Source organism: Mesoplodon densirostris, chromosome 10, assembly GCF_025265405.1.
Source record: "Mesoplodon densirostris isolate mMesDen1 chromosome 10, mMesDen1 primary haplotype, whole genome shotgun sequence".
In the NCBI taxonomy this organism is placed as follows: domain Eukaryota; kingdom Metazoa; phylum Chordata; class Mammalia; order Artiodactyla; family Ziphiidae; genus Mesoplodon; species Mesoplodon densirostris.
The window spans coordinates 46,283,654-46,310,741 of NC_082670.1; the positions used below are offsets into that span (position 1 = coordinate 46,283,654).

General features: G+C 36.0%; 1 protein-coding gene across 2 annotated transcripts in view; it reads left to right on the forward strand.

The window, feature by feature from the left end:
- The window catches only part of KHDRBS2 (KH RNA binding domain containing, signal transduction associated 2), a 657,141-nt gene that overhangs the window by 102,246 nt on the left and 527,807 nt on the right, over positions 1-27,088 (forward strand). For both annotated transcript variants that reach the window (XM_060109735.1, XM_060109736.1), the window contains exon 2: positions 1,100-1,227. In XM_060109735.1, coding sequence (XP_059965718.1) covers positions 1,100-1,227 — 128 coding nt within the window. The remainder of the gene's footprint in view (positions 1-1,099; positions 1,228-27,088) is intronic.

Genomic DNA, 27,088 nt, shown 5'->3' on the forward strand with positions numbered 1-27,088 from the left:
TCTAAGAATTTGTCCATTTCTTCCAGGTTGTCCATTTTATTAGCCTATAGATGCTTGTAGCAGTCTCTTATGAACCTTTGCATTTCTGTGGCAAATAAATTAATTTTAAAAAGGAAGGAAGGATAAATAGTGTACATTTGCTTAAAAAATATTCAGGGCTTCCCTGGTGGCACAGTGGTTAAGAATCTGCCTGCCAATGCAGGGGACATGGGTTCGAGCCCTCATGTGGGAAGACCCCACATGCCGCAGAGCAACTAAGCCCATGCACCAGAACTACTGAGGCTGCACTCTAGAGCCCACAATCCACAGCTACTGAACCTGTATGCCACAACTAGTGAAGCCTGTGCACCTAGAGCCCATGCTCTGCAACAAGAGAAGCCCGTGCACCACAATGAAGAGTAACCCCCATTTGCCACAACTAGAGAAAGCCCGCGCACAGCAACAAAGACCCAATGCAGACAAAAATTAATAAATAAATAAAAAATATTCATTTTGGGAAGATTCTCATAAGGCTAAATTAGTATTTCCTCTTAAACATCTATATAGGTAATTTCATGTTGATGAATATGAATGATAGCATTTACAGATTTAATCCTTTATGTGACTTTTCTGTGACTCCCCTTTTTAACTGAATTTAAGTTTGTTAGAATATAAAATAGCATATTCTTTATCTCTACTACCCTGTTTTAGAAAATGGATGATTTCTATTTTCAATTATTTTTCCTTAGGAACAATTCTGAATAAAAACAAAACATTTAACATTAAAATATATTTGTTCTATTCATTGCTCCTAGGAAACTTATGTTTGCTTAGATATTTTAAATAATTAAAGGGAATATTCTTTCTCAAATTTTGTTTGAAGATGTTAAAAGTTAATTAAATGCACCCTTTGTTTCACAGAAGACAGTTGTATCTTCAGTCATTGCTTTTTCGTTTTAGTTGATATAGATAATTGTACAGACAGTACAGTAGCATAGCTTTCAGTCCTTTTATCAAGGTTCTTCAAAATCGTATTTAAGAAGTGGAGTGATAAAAAAAGTCAGTGTATTTATGATGACCTCTCAATTTATTTAATGTTTCTCTTGTGAATTTTTTTCAGAAATTGAAAAATTTCAAGGTTCTGATGGAAAAAAGGAAGATGAAGAAAAGAAATACCTTGATGTCATCAGCAACAAAAACATAAAGCTCTCAGAAAGGGTATTGATTCCAGTCAAACAGTATCCAAAGGTACTGTAATATATGCTTTGTTCTCATAAATTAAGAAAGAATTGATAAAAATAAGGCTTGATGTTTTATTAATTGTCTTTCATGAAATAAATATATAAAGCTTCATTTTATTAATATATACAAATATATGATACTGACATAGAAGAAGGAAAACTCTTTGAAATTACAATAATTTTCAACTGATTGCTGTATTTTTATTCTGTGAATATGGGAAGCATAACTAGATATTTTAATTAATCATTTATTTAATATATAAATAACTCAACAATTTGATTTTTCAAATATGCACACTCAATAATGTTTTGGTTCATGTTAAAATGCATATTCTTATTACAAAAGGGAGTAGAATTAATGCTACTCTCAATATACAGCATTAGCCAAACAGCAGAGAATTATTATATTTAGGAAGGTAATATGTCTTTATTAGACCCTTGGATTGTAATCTCTAGTCTTCTATATTCAGAGTCCATTTATATAATGATTATGATAGTATTTTCTTAAAAATACTTTTTCACTAGACACTTTGTCATCATGTGATATTTTTATCAGCAGAATCATGATTATAAAATATAACATTTCAATAGCATGGTTTCATTACTTATATTCATAACTTTCAATGGTCGAAAGCAGTTTCTTTTTTAATTTTTTTCAAGTAAATTACTTAAGCAAAAAAAAAAAAAAGAAACTCAAAGATTTAAGCTGGTAATTAACTTTCTGAAGAGTATATCTGAAGCAAAGACCATATAATTATCCTAATAATAAAGATTACAGAAATAAATGCTGTAGTTTACCAATTGTCTTCTAATATGATAAAGTTTAGTAAATACAATTAAGTAGAAGGTTGTGTTTATAATTATTTCAAACAGAATAAGCTGTTACAGCACATCAAACCATAAAATTTAACTTTCAGATGAGGTTTTTGGGGCATACACATTTTTGGTTTCTGTGTTTATTTTGAGCTAGACTTACACTATTGCAAGATAGGTACATTCAATAGATATATATTTATAATTTAAATTTTATGAAATTTACTTTATAATTATGTTTTAAAATATTAAATTGGGCTGTCATAGAAATGTACATGAAAAGTTTTACTTAGTAATGAAATATGGTAGAAATATGATGGGGTATTGTGTCTTTTTTAAGGACCTTGGTTAATTAAACCTTTAGAGTCTAGACAGAGTACAGTTTCCTTCTTTAAATCATATATTTAAATATTATATAACTTGATACTTTTTCTCAGAATAATGCTTGTCTATTCTTTGGATATGAGAAAGCTCGTGATAGACTCAGTATCTTCTTCTCAATAAAATGTAGCTCTATATCTCTGAGCAAGTTGTGTTAGTGGTTCAAGTCCTGATAGCTCTCCAAGTGATGGTGTGAGTGATGTTATGCTGAATATTACAGTAGTAGTTTACACTTGATTCATAATGATGACTACTGAAACAAGAATATTTTATGGTGTCTAATTTTTGTGTGGTATTTAATTTCATAATTTATAGGAAGGTTTTTAAACAACGAAACCACCTATTATTCATATTGAAATAAACCATGTCTCACTAGCAAATTATTGTACCCCCTTGAATTTTTAGAATCACAGAATGCTTAAGCTGAGACTAATCTTGGAAATCACAGTATATAAAACTTCTATTTTACAGATGTGGCAACTAATTATGACTTGCTCAAAAAAAAATCACAACTAATTGTGAACTGCTCAAAGAAATAATCTTTGCTCTAGGTGGAATGCTTTACTAGGCTGCTGTTATTTTAAATTCTTCATTTTTTGTGAACAATTACATTTTTAACTTGACTAAAAATGCTCACATTTTGCTTGACTTTTTCATATAAAGTGTGGAAGAAAGTTAAAACAGATAGCTCCTAATGATTAATAGTTTTATGGAGTATTATCAAATAACAATTTATGCCTTATAAAATGTACCATTTTATGAATATAATGAATATAATGCCAAACTTCTTTATTTATTATGGTGATGTGCATTTCATACATCTAATTATCACACATAGAGAACTCTTAGAGCCCATTTACAGAAAAAGAATACTGAGAAACACAATCATCTATCAAGTTGACCTACATTTGTTTTTGCTTGTTTTTATACTATAACAATAAAATTAAAATCAACGTTTTGAAAGCAATATTTACTTTCAAAAGTGGTATTTCTCTCCTGCTGACTGAATATCTGTGGTGTTAAGATTATAATCTCTAAACTTGAGCTGTATTTGCTGTGCATTTGTGAGCCATAACACATATAGTGTGGTATGATCCTGTGAACTGTTGAGCAGGACACAACAGTATGGGTTCAAGGTTTACTCTTTTAAAATAAAAAGTGATGCACCCTTCAGGGGTCCATCGGGGAAAAAGGCCTGCCTCCCACGTCTTCTCCCACAGCTGTCCCTGCCCTTGATGCCTGCTGTGTGGACTGACAGTCCATGTGGTGATGACATCATCCTCTCCAACAAAGAGTAATAAAGAATTATGGGAATTCTTGAGGAAATGACCTCATCCCGATTTTACTACTTGACGTTTTTTGGACAGATTTTGTTTCAATTAGTCTCTAATTCAAGTTAATTTGCTGACTTAATTGAGTAATTCAATGAACTGAGAGAAGTTTAAGATTTAAATTATAGAAAATATAAGAATACTTTTCACACACATTAAGAATGATTTATCTAGTGTTTTGTGATTAATCACTTAATTTGGAGGAAAAAACATATTAAATTATTTTAATGGACAGTTTTTCTTGTTTTCTTTTTTGTTTGTTTGTAACAAGATTAGTAAATAAATAGACTTTGTATATCTGTTGTTTACATTTGCAAGTGTTTTAGAATCAGAGCGATTATATCTTGATGTTCAAATCTCTAAGGAAGCAATGTGGTCAGTATGTTCCTCTATAATCCTTAGATTAGTGTGGAAAACTCACCACCTTTAACATTAGCTCTTTCTCCCTGAATCCACACACACGGCACTTTATAGTCCAATCCACATTTACTTTTTTTCAAATTTGGATACTTCCAACTCTTATGCATATTATAATCAGAATCAGTTTACAGTCTCTATCAGGCAAGTGGTGGTTGTAACTCACTGTTTTTGTATGTAAACTTTGCACATGTGAATTTGGTCATGGCTTCTTATATTGAGTTGTTTGTAGTGTTGGAAGTATGTGTATTGAGTTTAGTTGCTTTTGAAAGTGTATTAGGGCATTATGATTTAGTGTTGATGTGCTAGGAGATTATATATAAAGAAAAAGAAGAGAACTGTAGCTTGGGGCATAAATTTGATATTAATGAAGACAGTTTTCATCCTTGCAAGAAGTAGAAAGAAAAATGCCAAAATTTCTTGGTCCTCAACAAATAAGTGCCTTACAGGACATAAGAAACTAAGATACACATAATGTTGGCTGCTGTATTCTGTTTTGTTCTGCTAGAAGGATGACTATCACAAGCAGGCATCCATGCAGAAGGATGCCCATCACAAGCATGGGCACAGTGAGGAGGATCAGAAGATGGGGCAGAACTGCCTCCACCTGCTGGAGACCTGCCTGTTGCTATTGTACCTATTTGTCCATCTGGGCAATTCAACCTCTCAGTGTCTTTTAAAAATACCTTTTTGATGTTGCTTTTAGAATCCTCTGAAATACATCACACATTTTCTTCAATTAAATTTGCCCCAAGGCCCACTTTTTATTTCTCGACCCAAGTCACTGCCAACTTTTTAAAGCAATAAATTGCCAGGAGCATAAATCAACCCCCAAAATTTGGCCCCTTTGAAGATCAAATGCAGCCATGTCCCCCTGTGCTGCATTTGAAATCAATTCCTTATGTAAATTAATGCAGAAAATTAAAGTTCCAAAATATGTTCAAAAGCACCACACTTGCTCTATATTTTGTCTTCACCTACTCGGTCCCAAGAGAGGGGCTGCTTTATGTGCCTGGTTGGAAGCACTCTCCATAGCCTGGCATGTCCTCCCACAAATATTGTTTCCTTCTCTGTACTTTGAAAGATGAAAAACAAAACTTATTATTTTTTCTAACTTTTTAAGTAATTATCAGAGCATTTAAGAATGGTTAATAGGATGATGAGTTAAGATGGCAGAGGAGTAGGAGAACGTGGAGTTCATCTCTCTCCACAGATGCATCAGGAATACAATTATAGATGCAACAGTTCTCACAGAACACTGGCTGAATGCTAGCAGAAGACATTGAACAACAGAAAGGACTATAAAGATCCTTGCATAACTGGGTATGACAAAAAAAAGAAGGTAGAAGGAGGAGGAGAGGAAGTGGGACAGGACCTGCACCCACAGTTGGGGAGCTGAAGCAGAGGAGAGATTCCTGGGTTCGGGGAAACCCCTCTCTGACAGGGAAATCAATTGGGATGGAACGGAAGCATTTGAGGCTGTTGGAAGAGGGTGAAGTGGCTGATCTGTGGCAGATGCAACAGAGTCAGAACTACACAGGCAGCCCTTACTGTGGCCCTATGTGCCCCGGACTGGGATGTGTGTTCACAGGTGTGCAAGGGAGATGGGAGCTGGAGCAAGGGGATTGGAGAACAGGCCTGGGGCGAGAACTGGTGTTGGCTGTGGGAAGACCGACTGAGGGGACAGGAGGGAGGAAATCCACAGCAGGGAATGCCTAGAGAGGAAGACCGGACTGCCATGGAAGCAGGCACTACTGCTCAGTCACACGCAGAGGGAGGAGCCACTATTGTAGCCTCTCTCTCCCCTCATGTTGACACCTGCCGATAGACAATAAAAGAAGCCTTCTCAGGGCCGGCCCTCCCATGCCTGCTGCCAGGCACCAAAAATAACCTGGCCAGGGCCAGCCCTCATACACCTTACACCAGGTGCCAGAAAAGACCTTCACTAGGGCCATATCTCTTGTGACCATTATCACTGGCTTCCCTGCACATTTGGCGCCACGAGGACTCCTGCCATCCAGGCAGTCATGCCACCTCTGCACCCGGTCCTCCTCACTGGGGTAGACCCATGAGCTCCAAGGCATCCTCAAGACCAGACTCCTGTGGGTGGACCACAGGCAGAGGTGGGGATCAAACCAAAGCTGAACCCCAGGGATGGGGCGACTAAGAAAGAGAATTGAAAGTCTTTCCATGAGCTGTACAAGCTGCAGATTAAATCCCCATGATCAGCTAGACCCTATGTCTATCCAATATCTAAGTAGACAATGAGTGTTCCCACAAATGAAAACAGTCTATCTCTGGCAGCTGTGGAGTTTGGGGACAAGCACACACAGGAATTGGGCCACATCAGAGTCCGAGTGGTCCCCACAGGGCCCACAGAAGGTCCAGAGACCAGCCCAGAGGCAGAGGAGGGCCTCCTGGGGAGGCAGAGGTGGGCTGTGGCTCATGGCGTGTGCAAGGACACTTAACACCTGAGACCCCAGGGAAACATAATTATTACTATTACTTTTATTATGTTTTGCTTCATTCTCTTGTTGGTTCTGGCTTTTTTGTTTATTTTGGGGGGATCTTCGTGTTTTATAACATTTTAAAATTTTTTTATATATTTGTTTTCACTTTTCTTTTGTTTTTCTGTATTCTTTTCCCTTATTTTTTCTTCTTCTTTTTCTTTCATATATTTTGTATTTTTAAAAATTTTTCTGGGCTTCCCTGGTGGTGCAGTGGTTGAGAGTCCACCTGCCAATGCAGGGGACATGGGTTTGTGTCCCGGTCCAGGAGGATCCCACATGCTGTGGAGCAGCTGGGCCCATGAGCCATGCCGTGGAGCTTGCATGTCCAGAGCCTGTGCTCTGCAGTGGGAGAGGCCACAGCAGTGAGAGGCCCATGTACCACAAAAAAAAAAAAAAAAAAAAAAAATTCCATTTCTACTTTCTGTTGTTCTGTGTTTTTTCCCTTTTTTAAAAATTATTTTTATCGTTTTTTTTTTCTGTTTTTTTTACTTTACTCTTCAGTTGGCATACTTCTTTGGTTTTGTTTTTAGATTTTGTGTTTTTGTTAGTTTTGATTCTAATTCTTTGATTTTGTTTTTAGGTTCTTCAGTTTCTCTGGTTGTTCTCTTGCTTTTTTTGTTTCTGTTTTTGTTTGTTTCTGTTTCTTTTGCATGTGTGTGTGTTTCCTTGTTTCTGTTGTTGATTGTTTGATTCTGTTTTTACCATTTGTCTGGGGCCTTGTTTGTCTTTTTTTCTTCCTTTCTTTTACTTTAATATATTTTTATTTTAATTTTTTATATTTCTATGTTGCTTTTCTGTTCTTCTGTCTTCTTTCCCCTTTTTCTTTTCTTTTTTTTTTAATCGTTTTTGTCTCTTTGTTTTGTTTCTTTACTTCATTCTTCAATTGGCACTCTGCTTTGGTTGGGTTTTTTGGTTTTGTGTTTTTGTTACTTTTCTTTTTAATGGTTTGATTTCATTCCTGGGTTCGTTTGTTTGTCTGGTTGTTCTCTTGTTTTTTGTTTTATTTGGCTCTGTTTCTTTTTTGTGTGTGTGTGTTTCCTCATTTCTGTTTCTGTTTGTTTGATTTTACTTTTTACCATTTGTGTGGGGTTTTATTAGTCTTTAAAAAATTTTTTTTAATTACCTTTATTGCCAGGTTGAGTGACTTGTAGGGTCTTGGTTCCCTGACTGGAAGTTGGGTCTGAGGCTCCAGGGTGGAAGCACTGAGTCCAGGATGCTGGACCACAAGAGAATTCCCTGCCCTAGGGAAGCTTAATCACCGAGTGCTTTCACGGAGGCCTCTATCTGAATCCAAGATCCAGCTCCACCCAACTGCCTGCAGCTCCCAGGGCTGAACGCCTCACACCAAACAACAAACAAGACAGGAAGACAAAACCACGCATCAGCATACAGATGACCTAAAGTCATACTAAGCTCACAGACACCCCAAAACACCACCTAGCACAGCCCTGCTCATCACAGGGAAAAGACTCAGCTCCATCCACTAGAATGCAGGCAGTAGCCCCTCCCATCAGGAAGCCTAAGCAAGCCACTGGACAAACCTCACCACTGGGGGCAGAGAACAGAAGCAAGAGGAACTACGACCCTGCAGCTGAGGGATAGTTACGTCAAATACTGTAAATTAGACAACATGAGAAGACAGGGAAATATCTTGTAGGCAAAGGAGCAAGATAAAAACCCACAACACCAAATAAATGAAGAGGAAATAAGTAAACTACCTGAAACTACTAAAGAGAGTAAATACGAACCAAAATCTCAGAAATAGAATAGAGAAAATACAAGAAATGTTTAACAAGAAGTGAGAAGAACTAAAGAGCGAACAAACAGTAATGAACAACACAGTAACTGAAATTAAAAATATTGTAGAAGGAATCAATAGCAGAATAACTTAGGTAAAAAAACAGATAAGTGAGCTGGAAGTTAGAATGGTGGAAAAAACTGCTGCAGAGCAGAATAAAGAAAAAATAATGAAAAGAATTGAGGACAGTCTCAGAGACCTCTGGGACAATATTAACACACCAACCTTTGAATTATAGGCGTCCCAGAAGAATAGTTAAAAAAGAAAGGGTCTGAGAAAATATTTCAAGACATTATAGTTGAAAACTTCCCCAACACGGGAAAGGAAATAATCAGTCAAGTCCAGGAAGTGCAGAGTCCCATGCAAAATAAACCCAAGGAGAAACATGCCAAGACACATATTAATCAAACTAAAAAATATTAAACAAAATGAAAAAATACTGAAAGCAGCAAGGGAAAAGCAACGAATAATATACAAGGGAATCCCCATAAGGATAACAGCTGATCTTTCAGCAGAAACTCTTCGGGCCAGAGGGGAGTGGCAGGCGATATTTAAAGTGATGAAAGGGAAAAACCTATAACCAAGATTCCTCTACCCAGCAAGGATCTCATTCAGACTTGACAAGCAAAAGCTAAGAGAATTCCACACCACCAAATTAGCTTCACAACAAATGCTAAAGGAACTTCTCTAGGCAGGAAACACACGCGAAAGAAAAGATCTACAAAAACAAACCCTCCAAAATTAAGAAAATAAAAGGAATATACATATAAATAACTACCTTAAATGTAAATGGATTAAATGCTCCAACCAAAACTCACAGATTGGCTGAATAGATACAAAAACAAGACACGTATATGCACTGTCTACAAGAGATCAACTTCAGACCTAGGGACACATACAAACTGAAAGTGAGGAGATGGAAAAGGATACTCCATGAAAATGGAAACCAAAAGAAAGCCGGAGCAGCAATTATTGTATCAGACAAAAGAGACTTTGAAATAAAGACTGTTACAAGGGACAAAGAAGGACACTACATAATGATCAAGTGATCAATCCAAGAAGAAGATATAACAATTGTAAATATTTACACACCCAACATAGGAGCACCTCAATACATAAGGCAGATGTTAACAGCCATAAAAGGGGAAATCAACAGTAATACAATAATAGTAGAGGACTGTAACAACCCATTTACACCAATGGACAGATCATTGAAAATGAAAACAAATACAGAAACACAAGCTTTAAATGACACATAAGAACAAATGGACTTGATTGATATTTACAGGACATTCAACCCAAAAACAACAGAGTACACTTTCTTCTCAAATGCACGTGGAACATTCTCCAGGATAGATCACATCTTGGGTCACAAATCAAGCCTTGGTAAGTTTAAGAAAATTGAAATTGTATAAAGCATATTTTCTGACCACAACACTATGAGACTAGATATCAGTTACAAATAAATCACTGTGATACACCATATTAACAAATTGAAGAATAAAAACCATATGATCATCTCAATAGATGCAGAAAAAGCTTCTGACAAAATTCAACATCATTTATGATAAAAACCCTCCAGAAAGTAGGCATAGAGGGAACCAACCTCAATGTAATAAAAACCCATATATGACAAACCCACTGCCAACATCATTCTCAGTGGTGAAAAACTGAAAGCATTTCCTCTAAAACCAGGCACAAAACAAGGATGTCCACTCTCACCACTTTTATTCACGTAGATTTGGAAGTCCTAGCTATGGCATTCAGAGAAGGAAAATAAATAAAATAATCCAAATTGGAAAAGAAGCAGTGGAGCTGTCACTGTTTTCAGATGACATGATACTATACTTGGAAAATCCTAAAGTAGCCACCAGAAAACTACTAGGAGTAATCAATGAATTTGGTAAATTTGCAGGATACAAAATTAATGCACAGAAATCTCTTGCATTCCTATACATTAACAACAAAAAGTCAGAAACAGAAATTAAGGAAACATTTACCAATGCAGCAAACAGAATAAAATACCTAGGAATAATCCTACCTAAGGAGGCAACAGACCTGTATGCGGAAAACTATGACATTGATGAAAGAAATTAAAGATGATACAAACAGGTTGAGAGATATACCATGTTCTTGGATTGGAAGAATCAGCATTGTGAAAATGACTGTATTACCCAAAGCAATCTACAGATTCAGTGCAGTCCCTATCAAACTAACAATGACATTTCTCACATTACTAGAAGAAAAAAATTCACAATTTGTAGGGAAACACAAAAGACCCCGAATAGCCAAAGCAATATTGAGAAAGAAAAACGGAGCTGGAGGAATCAGGCTCCCTGACTTCAGAGTATACTACAAAGCTACAGTAATCAAGACAGTATGGTACTGGCACAAAAACAGAAATATAGATCAGTTGAGAAGGACAGAAGCCCAGAGATAAACCCACATACATATGGTCACCTTATCTTTGATAAAAGAAGCAAGAATATACAATGGAGAAACGACACCCTCTTCACTAAGTGGTGCTGGACAACTACATGTAAAAGAATGAAATTAGAACACGTCCTAACACCATACACAAAAATAAGCTCAAAATGGATTAAAGACCTAAATGTAAGGTCAGACACCATAAAACTGTTAGAGGCAAACATAGACAGAACACTCTATTACATAAAGTACAGCAAGATCCTTTCTGACCCACCTCCTAGAGTAATGGAAATAAAACCAAAAGTAAACAAATGGGACCTAATGAAACTTAATATCTTTTGCACAGAAGGGAACTATAAACAAGATGAAAAGAAAACCCTCAGAATGGGAGAAAATATTTGCAAACAAAGCAACTGACAAAGGATTAATCTCCAAAATATACAAGCAGTCCATGCAGCTCAATATCATAAAAACAAACAACCCAATCCAAAAATGGGCAGAAGACCTAAATAGACATTTCTCCAAAGAAGATATACAGATTGCCAACAAACACATGAAAAAATGCTCAACATCACTAATAATTAGAGAAATGCAAATCAAAAGCACAATGAGATATCACCTCACACCAGTCAGAATGGCCATCATCAAAAAACCTATGAACAATAGATGCTGGATAGGGTGGGGAGAAAAGGGGACCCTCCTGCACTCTTGGTCGAATATAAATTGATACAGCCACTATGGAGAACAGTATGGAGGTTCCTTAAAAAAATAAAAATAGAACTACCATATGACCCAGCAATCCCACTACTGGGCATATACCCTGAGAAAACCATAATTCAAAAACAGTCATGTACCACAATGTTCATTGCAGCAGTATTTACAATAGCCAGGACATGGAAGCAAACTGAGTGTCCATTGACAGATCAATGGATAAAGAGGAAGTGGCACATACATACAGTGGAATATTACTCAACCATAAAAGTAGACGGAATTGAGTTATTTATAGTCAGGTGAATGGACCTAGAGTCTGTCATACAGAGTGAAATAAGTGAGAAAGAGAAATACAAATACCATATGCTAACACTTATATGTGGAACCAAAAAAATTGGTTCTGAAGAACCTAGGGGCAGGACTGGAATAAAGACACATACTTAGAGAATGGACTTGAGGACATGTGGAGGGGAAATGCAAGCTGGGACAAAGTGAGAGAGTGGCATTGACATATATACACTACCAAGTGTAAAACAGATAGCAAGTGGGCAGCAACCACATAGCACAGGGAGATCAGCCTTGTGCTTTATGACTACCTAGAGGGGTCGGATAAGGAGGGTGGGAGGGAGCTACAAGAGGGTGGAGATATTGGGTTATATGTATATGTATAGCTGATTCACTTTGTTATACAGCAGAAACTAACACAATATTGTAAAGCAATTATACTCCAATAAAGTTGTTAAAAAAAAAAAAAGAATGGTTAATAGAGACCCAAGGTTACTAACTGTGGAAACTATGACACTTCAAAGCCAGCATTACCACTTACAATCTTGGAAACATCTGTCTATTTTTCTAAGCAATGTGGTTTTCTAAAATCCATTCTGTAGCTTATATCTTAAGCTTGTTTTATCTTTACCAGAGACCACTTCATAGCGTCGCTTGCTTTTTAGTTTTCTAAAGGAAATGGAAAAGGGGATTTGACAGGCTTTGTGATTTCAGTTTCATTTATATGTTTCCTAATCTCTCACCTGTGACTTTAAATGTCAATTGAGAAAATAATGACACTCCTAGAAGTGTCACATTTTTTTACAAGAAAGAAAATAATTCCAAAGTGCTTGTGCAATGCATTTTCTTTGATAGAGTAGCACTTGAAATTACCATGTTTTCCAGAAAAATTTAAAAATTTGCAGAGGTATTCTGTCTGGTACTTATCTTTTCCAATGACTTTTTTTTTTATTAATGCCCATCCCATGTATTTAAATACTATTTATCCATTTGACACTTAAACTTTTTTTGTCTCCAATGACCCATATATTCCTAATCCTGAATTGTATGTGTTTCTCTTCCCATCCTTTTTTAGGAGTTCAGCACACCCTCACGAAATGTGTGCTCACACTTCCCAAAATGATCTTGCCTTCTTTTCTAGGTCTACACCCCCTAGGGTGTCTTCAATCTGTTTTAACCTGCTGTTTCTGTCCCACCAGTTTATTTCACACTCACCTTCAACTGAAAAAACTGGGAACTACTTCAAATGGATCATTAAAATACTAGTGCCTTTTGAAATGTGTCCAAACATGTATCCTCATTCAAGGGTCCTTTGAGAGCCAAAAGATCCTCTACCTCACATCCCTTCTTTAATCTCACCATTCTTTATTTGCTTGTTTGTTCATTTGTTTGTTTAATTCAGTGAGCCTTCAAAAAGTTTCTCTACATGCATTAGAGCATAGATGGCCCTTCTGCCATTTATTTTGCTGTTGCAGTAGAAATGGATTTTTATATAGATATATCTTCAAGAGAGGAGAGGAGAAAGATCACTATTAAAATCGAGAGACACAACATTATCAGTTCAATGGATTCCCATATTATTACTGACCTCAAAGGACATATTGACATATGGAACCAAATTAATTTGATGTAAATTCAAGCACTATAGTATACCTTGAGAATAGCAGGATAAAAACTTCCTGTGGAAAAGATACAGGAAATAGGAATTAATGCATCTCCTCCCCACCTTGAGAAATGTCTAGAGAAGGGATTATTGTTACTTATAATACTAAGTTAAGACCTGATTACAACCACCTTTTTGAAAGAAATTTAGAATCATGTAGAAAAATTGTGAGTGACTTTTATTTACTTTTTCAAATTTAAGTAGTTGTTAAAAGAAATTTGTGTAATACATTTAGATTTCTACCATTTTATAAGTAATTTTCTTAAAATACACGGATTTTGCAAATATATCACAAAAATAAACACTACAATTCTATTATGAATATCATTGCAAAAACTTTAAAAATATTACCAAATGTTGTGTATCAGTATTCAAAGCACCATTATTCACAATTGCCAAAATACAGAAAGAACTCAGATGTCCTCAGCTGATGCACAGATAAACTAAATGTGGTGTATACACACAGTGGAATATTATTCAGCTGTAAAGAACAATGAAATTTGGATGCATGTTACAACAAGGATGAATATTGAAAACATCATGTTAATAAGGAGAATAAACCAGACACAAAAGGACAAATATTGTATGATTCCACTATGAAAGGTACTTAGAACAGGCACATTCATAGGTACAGAAAGTGTAATCGAGGTTACCTGGGGCTATGGAGAGAGATGAATGGAGAGTTACTGTTTAATAGATATCGAATTTCTCTTTGGGATGATGAAAAAGTTCTGGAAATGGATGTGGTGATGGTTGCACATTGTGAATGTACTTAATGCCACCCAATTCCACATTTAAAAATAGTTAAAATGGTAAATTTTATGTTGCATATATTTTATTGCAATAAAAATAATGTTATAAAAATATTACCAAACGAATTTCAATAGTACATTACAAGCAAAATAAATTACACACAAACGTAGTTTTATTACAGGAATGCAAGACTGGTTTAGTACTTTAAAACTTTTTTTTTTTTTTAATTATCGAAGTTTGGGCTTCCCTGGTGGCACAGTGGTTGAGAGTCCGCCTGCTGATGCAGGGAACACGGGTTCGTGCCCCGGTCTGGGAAGATCCCACATGCCACGGAACGGCTGGGCCCGTGAGTCATGGCCGCTGAGCTTGCGCGTCCAGAGCCTGTGCTCTACAACGGGAGAGGCCACAACAGTGAGAGGCCCACGTACCTCAAAAAAAAAAAAAAAAAAAAACAAAATTTTAGGATCAAATCAGGCATTTGGTAACATCAATTTTCCATTACTCATAAAATGACATGAACATATATAATGAGTGTATATTACAAATCAGTGTGAAGAATTGTTTATTAATTAAATGTTAGAGAGGGAACTAGTGAGGCATTTAGGACAAAAGAAAATAAAGACTAAATCCCTAACCCATCTTTTGCACCAGCATAAATCTCAACTGGGTCTAAGATTAAATTTTTTTAAAAAGTACTGGAATAAATCATGAGAAATTTATTTTATAATATTTGATGGGAAAACATTTCTAAGAAAGATGGAAAATACTTGAAGCCATAAGTAAATGATTAAAATATTTTACACCATAAAACTAAAACTCTGTATAAGCAAAAATAATGATGATGATTACCAAAATAAAAAAGTCGCAATCAAAATGCTAAACTGACATGGCTATTTGAGAAATGTTTGAAACACATGACAGAAAGTTTATTTTATTTATATGTAATGGTCCCACTTTTTCTAACTGAAGACGAAGCCAATGATACCAACACAGTTCTCACACATATACTGTTTAAAGCAAATAGAAAAAAACCCTTAACCTCACTTATCAGAAAAATCAAGTTAAGATGAATTTGAAATGCTTCTCTCTCCTCTAGCAGACTGATGAAAAAACTTTGATTATAACCAATACTAATGGTGTGAGAGTATGGGGGAATAATACACTCTGTAAACTGCTGCTCAGAGCATGGAGATGCAGCCATTTTAGGGAACAGTTTTGCAAAATCAATGAAAATCACAAAGGCACAGCCTTTTGGAATCAGTTGGATATCTAGCAATTTATTTTAGAATGAATATATTTGCACATATATATGCTGTTAAGTGAAAGTATGAAAGATTTTAGTTTATTTCTCTTGAGCATAAAAGGGATATATTTATATTAAATATGTATACTTATATATATAAGATGATAGATAGAGGTAGATAATAAGGAAACAGTAGGAGGCCCTTTTCCATTGCAGGCTCTTTTGTGCTGTCTGAATTAGTTATACTAACACGTTATTTTCCTAGTAATAAAGATGTTTTTTAAATAGTTTGGGCTAGTTGAAAACATTTAAAATAGAAAAAAAATTGTTTCTACTTAAAACCTTTTTCCTAGATAGAGAAACAAATAATAAAAACTAAGGATTATGGAACGTTTTTATATATATCAGACACTGTATATTTTTTACATATACTAAATCATTTAATTGTCACAAAATTCTAGTAATACTATCCTTCCCATTTTACAGACAAACTGAGTTTCAGAAGCACTCATGTGCCAAAATCACATTATTAGGAACCAGCTGATCAGGATTACTATCCAGCAACTCTGATTTCATGGCCTGTTGTCTTTACCTGTTTATACTGTGTGGTTCTATTATTACACTGTAAGCAAATGACATCTTAAAACATACAGTAGAAAATTTGACCCCAAGCATGACTCATCAAAATCTAGTATAAACTTAAAAAACAGATGAAAGTATTATTTTTATGAAAAAGATCGAGTATAGCCTAAAACTCAAGTTTAGAGAATAACTAAAGCATCATAAAATAGTCCTTCAGTCTGGGACCTCATGCCTAGAGAATTAAGGTTTTTGTGAGTACCCACTGTATATGAAACACCCAGCAAAGCACAGTGAATGGTTTTATTCCCTCAAGAACACTGGGTGATTTCTGAAGAAGAGACTATGGTTTAAAAACGTTTAAGGAAATTTCCTAAAGCCACACAATATTTAAGTGATAGTGTTAAAGCTGGAGCTCAGGTCTGATAGCACCAGAGCCTCTCTTCTTTGAATTAAACCATTGTTGTGATTCACTTTATTTTATATGAAGAGGCATTGAGATAATTTTGAACACAGACAGATAAGATTGCAAAGGTTCACAGATGGAAAAGCAGATGTCTTTCTCCTTTGGTGTTAAGTGAAGCAGAAATGATAGGCTCATTAGTTGCAGTGTATCTCATAGTTTCTATGGTCTAATCTTCTACTCAATTTAGGAATCATTTCTACAATATCTGTGATACTCATTAGCCTGTCTACAAATACCTCTAGTGATTAAAAAGAAAGTTAACTGCATTATAATACCATTGAATCTAATAATTAGACATTGCTGTTCAATTTCTTTTTCTCATTGAAGTATGATCTTTATCCCTTAAAGTTGCTATTAGTCCTGGTTTTGCCTTCTGCATCACTAGAGAACCCACTTGAAACACTTGAACCATGGTCTTGCTTGAACTATCATTGACGTGTAGTCTTCGTTTGGTTTCTGGATACCATAATTTATATTTTTCTCCTGTTAGAAAAGTGGTACCATTTCTCAGCCTCCTCTGCTCTTTTGTGAGTTTCCACACAACTTCATAATGTTGGAGTCCCTAAGATTGTCCACAGTGCTCTGCTCTGTCTGCACTCACACACCCTTAGTCCTCTGTGGCATAGCTTTATGTGCAAATGGCTTTATATGGCCGATGATCCAGCCAGGACTGCTCTCCAAGATTTCTATATGGAACTTCCTACTTGACATCACGACGTGGATGTCCAGAGAACCCAGGTTCAGTTGGTATTCTTCTCACCCCAAATGTCCTTCACCTGTCGCCTACCTGTCTCAGTTGTTGGCAATACCATCCTTTTACTTGGTCAGGTCGGAAACTGTGGAGTCCTCCATGACTCCTCTCTTTCTCCCACACATCCTCAAAATACATCGAGAGTCAAAGAGCTCACATCCTTACCATTGCTATTACTATGGCCTGGTTCCTCATCTTCTCTTTCCTGGACCACTGTGATGGCCTCCTAGCTGATCTGCTTCTACACATGCCTTCATCTCTCCCTACCCAGGGACTCACAGTCCCTTTACCCTTCTCTAGCTTTTTTTCATAGCATGTATCACTTTCTAGTGTATTTCATAATTTTTTAATTGTTATTTTTATGGTTTCTCCACACTAGAATGTCAACTGCAAAATGCCAAGTCTCATCTTTCTCAATCAGTCATGTGTCCCAGTCACCTAGAACTATGCCTGGCACACAGTTAGGTAGGTGGTTAATAAATATTTGCTGAGTGGATATAGAGTAATTACACAGCTTCTGCTTGAAGACACTCTTGCTGGAGGAAATGCAGTTACTGTAGAGTGATCCAGAACAAGGACCTCCCTGTTCTCACCTGTTGCCTCTTCTTACAGAATTTTCAGGGTACCCATCACAGTGGTCCCAATGACATCACAGGTCCTCTGGAAGAGACTCCTGTATCACTGTTCTCTTCCCAGCCTCAGTGCTAATCTTAGCAGAGAGTCCAAGTACAAGAAGAAAGCAATTACAGTGAAAATTTTGCTCAATTCTAATGCCTAGATAATTGGTTACTTTGCTTTAGCATATTTTCTAATTAAAATGAAGTTAAAAGGTTAACTCAAATTACTTTCAAGTTATTTCTGAATATCATGTTTTATTAGTTAATTATCCATTTTTAGTAAGAGCAGTATGTTAAACATTATTTGACCTTTTACAACAGAGCCTACAAGGTCTCCACATCATTGTTCTAAATATTAATTGCTGTCAATTCATTGTCATTCAGGATATATGCATTGGATCTACATGGTAGTCACTTATTTGACTCATAAATGTAAAATTAAAAATATGCTTTCACTGGTCTTAGGAAGTCCTGATATTGATTTAAACAGTTGTTCTAAAGTGGCTTCATACTAGGATGAATCCAGAAGCTTTGGGACTGTGTTAGATCATCTTTAACAATTTTTGTTAAATTTTAGAGACTAAGGCATGAAAAGGAGGCAAGGTTATAGGAAAGCTAGACCATTATTTGAAAAACATAACAGAGAAGAGAAAGAGAGCTTGGGTATTATTTGGGGTGTAGAGTTGAGTGGTGCAGAGGGTAGGATCAGGGTAATATTTATCTTACTGTCAAGTCCTCTCAATAAAGAAACCTTTATTTATATGGCTGTTTTTTCATCTTGGTAATTTTCAGGCCTGGCTTCTTCTTCTGTAGTGTTTCTCTGTTTCTGGAAAGAAATCTGTATGGATATATTAAGATGTAGAATTGCTTGAGATGCTAAAGATTGCTGTGAGGAGACAGTATAAAATAATGGGAAAATAGAATTCTGACCCAGATAGACCTAAGTGTGAGTCACAGTTTTACTTTTATTCACCTATGACCATGGGATCTCCATTAATGCTTTCATCATCAAAGTTTTTCAGCTGTAACATGAGTGTTATCATATGCTTGGAGGCGTCATCAGGAATACGTGAGAATATGTGTTCATACTTGGCATAATATCAGCACACAGTGGAAGCTTGTATAGGTATAACCACTGAGTAATTATCAGTTTCTTCTTTTGTTCCACTTAATAATACTCTTCTTTGGTGTGGAAGCACCTACCCTTTGCCAGGCTCTGTGTATGTGTGATAAAACAGAGAGATGGACTTATTTCCCTGAGAGTTCCGTAACATCATTCCTGAAAGGGAGAACAATAATACATTAATAAAAATAGAGATAAGGTGATTGGAAGGGGATTACAATTATATTGGTGGTAATACAAGTTTTTATTTGTTGACTATTTACTATGTATCAAACAGTATTTTCTCTGATTTAAATTATACCCTGATTTATGCCACTTAATATTCTGTGGAATATGTACTATACAGAGGAGGAAATTTAGGCACAGATAAAATTAAATTGTTCAAAGTTACATAAACACTTAATAATGAACCAAGATTGAAGAAAAAGTGAAAGTTTAGGCATGAAAGTTATCTTCAATATCTACAATGTTTATTTACAAGGTAAATTTCATCCTTGTTTATTTAAATGCAATTCTAAAGCATTCTTAATGTATACCCCTCCTCCTTATTCAGTGTTTCGGATTTGAGATTGAAATTTGTGAAATGTTGTACATTGAAAAATGAATATTTTACGTGTAATATTAAATTATCAAATGAATGTTTAAATAAACCATATTGTTATTATTGTATTTTACATATTATAATTTTTACTCATAGTTATATACCACATTGTGTTAAAACATGTGAGTACACCCCCGACAGTATATTTTGTTTACTTCCTGTGTTGCCATCTGAAGACACATCTCTGAGAGTTAGAAATTAGAGCTAGAGCTGTTGCTAGTCTATTTTTAATTTCATGTACTAACTAACTGAGAGTGAAGAGCTCTGTATTTCAGTTACTTGGATGTTTGGCGCATGGTTCCAGAACTATGCAGCAAGTGCTGAAGCCTCACAGAATTCTTCATTATTACTTGTGCCAATAGTAACTTTGCTTCATTAATATGATAGGCTGTATAATATGAAATTAGAAATCATAACCCATGTTGGGCTTAGCTTACCTCATTTTTATTGTCTTCTTTTAGAGTAAGGTATTATATTTAACCTAATGGAAAAATTGTCAATTTCATGGTGTCATAAAAAGTTGCAAAATAAACATTTGAAAGAGTAACTCTCGTTGCCAAAAAAACCTGATAACATTTTTTGTTTTGTTTTATGAATTCAGCAATGGAATCTAGCAAAATGCTTAGAAGAGTGTTTCCCTTTCTACACTCTGATTTATTGCAGTGCAAATAGAATACTAATGTTAGGTCAAAAGTGGAATTTATATTTTAAGGTAAAGTTGTAATGAGGAAAATTTAATTTATGAAGTGGCCCACCTGAATTTTCTCAAATTAAAAAAAAATGCTCAGATTTATGAAAATTTTTGCAAGTTTTGGTTATCTTTTGGGGTCTAATTTCAAAATATTGAAATAGTTTTGATTTTATAGTTTCATACTAATTGTGCAGTTGACTTTATTATCAACATTTGATCATGTATCCCATTATTTGATCTTGCTTTAGATCAATCTGAATCTACTGAACTAGTTAAAGAAATGTTTTATTGTAAGATTCAATGTACTCTTCAAAAATTTTCTCTGAAATTGACTATTAAAATGTGTAACTTTGGGGTTGATAAAAATATATAGTATAAGACTCAAAAAAAGCACATAGTTTATTGGAACTTGGGAAACATTTTTCAAATGTTTGTCATTTTTATATTCGTGTCACAGAGGGTTTGAAATTATTAAAATCTTTACACGCAGTGATTCTATACCTCAGCTATCAGATATAACTTTGTCGATAGTATTATTAAGAACTTTTATTGTTTAATATGTATAGAACTGTTTCTGGCTATACCCTGGGAAATGTATGGGGAAAGGCATTAAATTAACATACAACATTTTGCTGCCAACCAATATGTTGTCTAAGTAGACAGAAAAATTGCTGCAACCGTATTTCACACGTGTGCAAAGAAGGTTGAGCCCATTATGTCCTCTGAAATTATGACAGAATTTTCCTCCAATACACAACAGTGGGATACAGCACTCCAATCTTCCCAAAAATGGAAATATTATGCAGAAACTATCTCTATTTTTCCCCATTTCCATCCTTGCAAATGACTTACTTGAACTCTTGTCTTTCTGTAAACTGTGGAAGACAGATCTGGGAAGAGCTTGTTCTGTGCTTCTAAAAGCAACCGTATGAGGAAAATTGTTTTCTATTATGTGAACAGTGTTCATGTATTAAGGAAAAATAATAGCTTAGCAATGAAGCTGAATAAAATGATGCATGTGCATTTTGCTACTCTGGGCACTGTAGGGAAGAGATCCAGACCTAGTGGCCTTGAAGTCTGAAAATGAGACAGGACATGCAGACCTTGTGGTCTCCACCCAGGTCCCCTCTATGGCTCCATCCTGTTCTCTTACAGTTTCCTGCCCCACGATCATCAGACCCATGCTTTTACTGATGACTCCCAATCCTTAACTTCATCAGATATCTTTTCTTGATCTCCAGATTTATGTATTCATTATTTGACAGCTTCACCTGAATATTCCGGAGGCAACTCAACCTCAGCAAGACAAAAACTATTCTTTTCATTAGAACCTGCTCTCACTCTTTTGCTTCTGTTTCAATGAATGACACACCCATCCTCCTTGTTACAAAGATAGAAATTTGGGTAACATCTTCGACTCTTGCTTTGACTTTCCAGTCACCAAATCTTGTATATTCTTACCTCCTAAACACAGTTCAAGTACATTCATGTTTCCCCAGCCCCACTACTGCCCCTTCTTCCAGGCTACTGTCAGCCTTGACATCCATTTCTACAAGAGCCTTCTCATGTGTTTTGCAGAATTCAGTCTTTCACTTTCTGATGTATTCTTCACAAAGGAGTTTGAGTAAGTATTTTTAGACAGTGTAATTCTCCTGCATAAGGACTTTCAGAGTTTCTCCACTGCCTAAATCCAGTCTCCATGCTACTTCTTGTATGATTTGAATAGTTCACTTTCCCTTGAATCCTTCCATCATCCTGCTTCTATCTCTTGTGTATCTGTGGCATGATTAATCCTCAAAACTCAAAGTTTGTGTGGATATATAACCAAAATAGAAATAAAATAAAGGTGTGTGGTCTTGTACTTTTAAAACAGTGAACCTTCTTTGACATTCTTCTCCTCAACATTATTTTTGATACTCTTACCATTTTATGTTTTTTGTTCCCATGATCTTATTTTAACCCCTTCCCTATGAACCCTTAATTCCATTTTTTTTGTCTTTGTTTTACTTCACTTATTAAGATGGATAGGAGAAACTGAGGGAATACTAAGAAATGAACCTTCTACAAAGAGAAAATTAGCAGAGATTGAGAGAATATGTAGGTCAGAACCCTGCTTCTTTTTAATATATAGGCTAAACACCAGGGCTTGTATTTGCTATTTTTAAATTAAATTTTGATATATTCTCAAAATATTCTGGCTAGAATTCCTATAAGGTCACTTTGGTGAAATAGTTTCAGGGTTTTTCATTCCCCTTTTCTTCTATTCAGACCTAGGTTAGAAAACAATGCAACAGATGAAATAAGGCAGGAGAAAATGGGAATGGAATAGGACAATAGCAGGAGAGAACACAGGCAGAATTCCAGTGCCGTGAGCGGTAGCGTGTCCAGGAGCTCAGGCATGTACGTCTCACCTCTCTGCCAAACGTCCCTGATCTTGCACTTGAACGTGCAAAAGTCTCTGATGCAGCCTCTCAGTGCCTACTTGGCTTCACCCATTTTGTCTTGTCCAAGAAGTGCTGTGGTCATTTTACCACCAAGATGACCAACCCAGTGATAAAAGAAACTTCTGCTAGGGAAAAAAAGAAGCCAAATGCTCAGGACTCTTGTACCCCAAACTCCTTAAGAAAGGTCTGTTTTGTGACTTGAGGGCAGTCGGGTGGGGATATGATGAAGCAGGATGCCTGGGAGAAAATTGAGGTTGTTGCCTGTAAAGTTATGGTATCAATGCTTCAGGTACAGTCTGGGTGGAGTACTTCTGTTGGTTGCAAAAGAATCTCCCTGAACCTATCCTCATGGTTCAAGAGGACTGGTTGTGGTTGTGCCAAAGGAGGGCTGAGTGGGTGTGACAGCAGCTGCTCTCAGTTCCCGGACGCTCTGCCCAGCACGTTGTGATGTAAGTGTGGCCCTTGGAGAAAACACCAATCATCTTTTATTAATTTCTCCCATGTTTTAAAATAGTATCAACAAAAATAAATATTAGAATGAACATTTACATCATTTCTCTTTAAACGCATCCTCTTTTAAAAAGGGGAACTGTAATGTCTTCACTTATGTGTGGAATCTAAAAAATAAAACAAACAACTATAACAAAACAGAAACAGATGCACAAGATAACAGAGAACAAACTAGTGTTTACCAGAGTGGGGCGGGGGGAGTGGCGATGGAAATTGGTTAAGGGGATTAAGAAGGACAAACTACTGGGTATAAGACAAATAAATTCCAATGATGCAATGTTCAGCATGGGGAATATAGTCAATATTTCATAGTAACTTTTTATGCAGTATAATCTATAGGATGTCAAATTACATGCTCTATATCCAAAACTAATATAATATTGTAACTAAACTATACTTCAATTAAAAGAAAAGGGAGAATATCTATCTCATTGGCTATTGTGAGGATTAAATAAGGTAAACACAGAATTGTGTGTAATTCTTATCCTGTGCTTTTCTCAGAGCCTTGCATTACGATTTTATCACAGCACCAACCATAGCACAATGCAAAAAGAAAGTGCTCTTTTGCTATTTGAGATGAACTATGCATGGACTCCCAAAATATGACTCTTTATACTCATTTTTTATTACTAAGTAGATTTTTTCAAACAATAAACAGGCATTAAGGACTTTCATCATTTGCTCAGCTTTAGAATTGTACAAGCAAATTTGGATTTGAAATTTCATTGTGTTCTGTTTAAAACACTAAGCAGGTAATCCCCTAATGTTTAGTTTATTCATAGTTTGTGGTAATGAATTTAAGACTTGTAAAAGAGTGAAACTCATCTTTGAGACAGGACCTTAAAATGTGAAGTTTAATGTATATCGTATCGAGTGTGCTATAAACTGTGAAATCCCGTTTCCCAATCCAGTGTTTCCCTGCCAAGCCCTTCATTCACATATATAATCCCTAGTGAGCCCAAGCCCCATGCTACTGGGTAGACCCAGGGCTTTTTACTTTTATCCTGCTATGTTCATGGGCTCTAAATATGCAGTTTAAATAACTTGTTGTGGGCTGAAGATATTAATTTGTTTATCTCAGATCTGAGTTACATTCCTTGAGGTTGCTTGTCATGCACATGTGACTTCTCAGTCATTCCCCAGAAGTAACATGTGGAGGACAGCCCCGGTACCACCCACAGCCATTCTGTGCAAGCAGGCAGATGGCAAAGGAATCAGTGAATACAGAGAGTAACTGAGGTCAGGACTTGATTATGGATTTTCCATCATCATTTCTAATTATATTTTAGATGTAGGTGTCCGATGAAAATGCTACATCTTTGACTTTTTAAATAACTTGATTAAGTGAGTAGTTGTATATCACACTAAGAAGAGTTTTTTTGTCATTTATATATTTTCTTGGGAGTCAACAGATTATTAAGTAAATAAAATAATGCCTTTCTAAACCAAGATACTCAACTCCTTTTAATATGCATGAGAACTAACGTTTAGTGAATTCTTATTGAGTGCCAGGCACTGTGCTAACTGCTTTAACTTGTGTTGTCTGAATTAAGTCTCACAGAAATCCCATGTGATAAGTCTCATTATTATTCCCATTTAACTGATGAGGACACAAAGCATAGAGAAGGAAAATATGTTGCCTAATCACATAGCTATCGAGATATGGATGTAGGTCTCAAACCCAGGCACTTGGCTCCAGTCTACATATTTATATTAGCTGCTCTATACAGTTGTACACAGTTTTCATCTCTTCTTTTTACCCATAGGATTAATATTTGTGGCATAAAATATATTTGATATATTTTAAATATATGCATGCACATGCACAAACCATCTTCTTGTGCTAACAGGGACTTCAGTTCTCCCCCCATCGACATGAATGTGCTTCTGTCACTTTCTTCAGTGTTTGTTTAGATGACTTGTGTCTCCAAGATGTGTGTCATTGTTCATCTTAGATTTTATAGGCCTAGAGAAGACCAAATAGCATTTTTCTTTTCTAATCTTAGAAATCTTTTTCTTCTTGTTTAAGACAATTTCTAAAGGAAGCCCTATTCATCACTGAAGAAGAAAATCTTAAATCTAGAAGCAACCCTATTGTTTATTTTTTTAAAAAGCAGTATTTCAGTAATATTCCCAGAGAGAAAAAGATTAATTCTGGGACTGTGATTGTGAAACATAGAAATAGATGGGTTTTATGAAGCAGTATGTGAATTCTATTTGGTTTTTTTGTGTGCTAGATGAAGGGAAAGTATCTATTGACTGTATAATAAGGGGGCAAGTCTGACATAGTAAGTTCTTTTTTTTTTTTTTTTTTTTTTCGGTACGTGGGCCTTTCACTGTTATGGCCTCTCCCGTTGCGGAGCACAGACTCCGGACGCACAGGCTCAGCAGCCATGGCTCACGGGCCAAGCCACTCTGCGGCATGTGGGATCTTCTCAGACCGGGGCATGAACCCGTGTCCCCTGCATCGGCAGGCGGACTCTCAACCACTGCGCCACCTGGGAAGCCCAAGTTCTATTCTTTTTTTAAATTTTAGCTATTAGTATTTTTTTAATGGAAGTAGAGTTGATTTATAATGTTGTGTTAAGATAGTAAGTTCTTAGACCCGATTTAGAGATGAGAAAACCCAGGCTAAGGGAAATTAATTAAATATCTTGGGATTCCATCAACACTGTGTAGCTAAACCAGAATGTGAGGGTCTGAGTCCAGAGCCCATCTGTGCTCCCTTCCCTCCCCTGCTGCCCTGTAAGGAAAGATGCAGGTGAAATCACTGCAGGGGACGGGGGATGGGGACAGAATGAAAGTTACCCAGTGAAGCTGAAAAATTGTTCTAGGCAAATTGAGACCAAATTAAGACCAAGCATGAATTATAAAGATGTATTATTTTTATCTGATGTAAGACTAAGATAGAGATCTGTCAGTTGCTTACAGAACTATAAATTAAAATAATTAACATACTGATTTGATGTCTCCTTTATTAAAAAAAAGACAAAAAACAAAACTGGGTTCTGGGAATAGAAAGACTTCTACGACCAGCCCTAGATCCTAAAGGACTAACAAACTCCTTGTGAGAAAAGCAGCTTATACACTGAAGCAAAATACCCGAGTAAGTGAAGAAAGAGGAACCAACATTTTTTATTTGGGTGCTTTGAAAATTGTTCATTTATAGCAAATACTTTTCTAAATGATTCAGATTTCAATCTTTAGTGGAACATCATTTGGAAAGAAAGGACAGCTTATGGTTTGGTGTTTAGGTACTGAAATGGGACTGCTCGGAATGCAAATATCGCTCTAGTACAGATGCAGGCAAAGGGCTGTCCTTCCCATGTCAGTGACCTGTGCCCATCTCTAAGACAGGGAAAAAGTAGCACCAACCTCACAGGCTTTTCTTTTCTTTTCTTTTGTTATAAATTAAATGAGAAAAGGCATATCAAACATTTAACACAACTTCTAGACTGTGGTAAACAAGCTCCCGATGTGTGCTATAATTTCTAAAGATTTTTTAAACATCTTCCAAGCATGATCTCTGTAACAGCTGCCACATGGTGGCAGCACACATATCACCAGGGCTATTGCTGACCAGCCACATTTACTCTCCTACATGTGAGCCTGGAAGTGAGCCTCAAATGAAGCAGCCCAGCATAGCTGGATTGAATGTACTGTTTCCCCTTTTCTAGGCAGCGGTTGAAGATGCTGCCTCGACCCCAGGTGGGAGCTGTTTTTTGTTTGTTTGTTTGTTTGTTTGTTTGTTTGG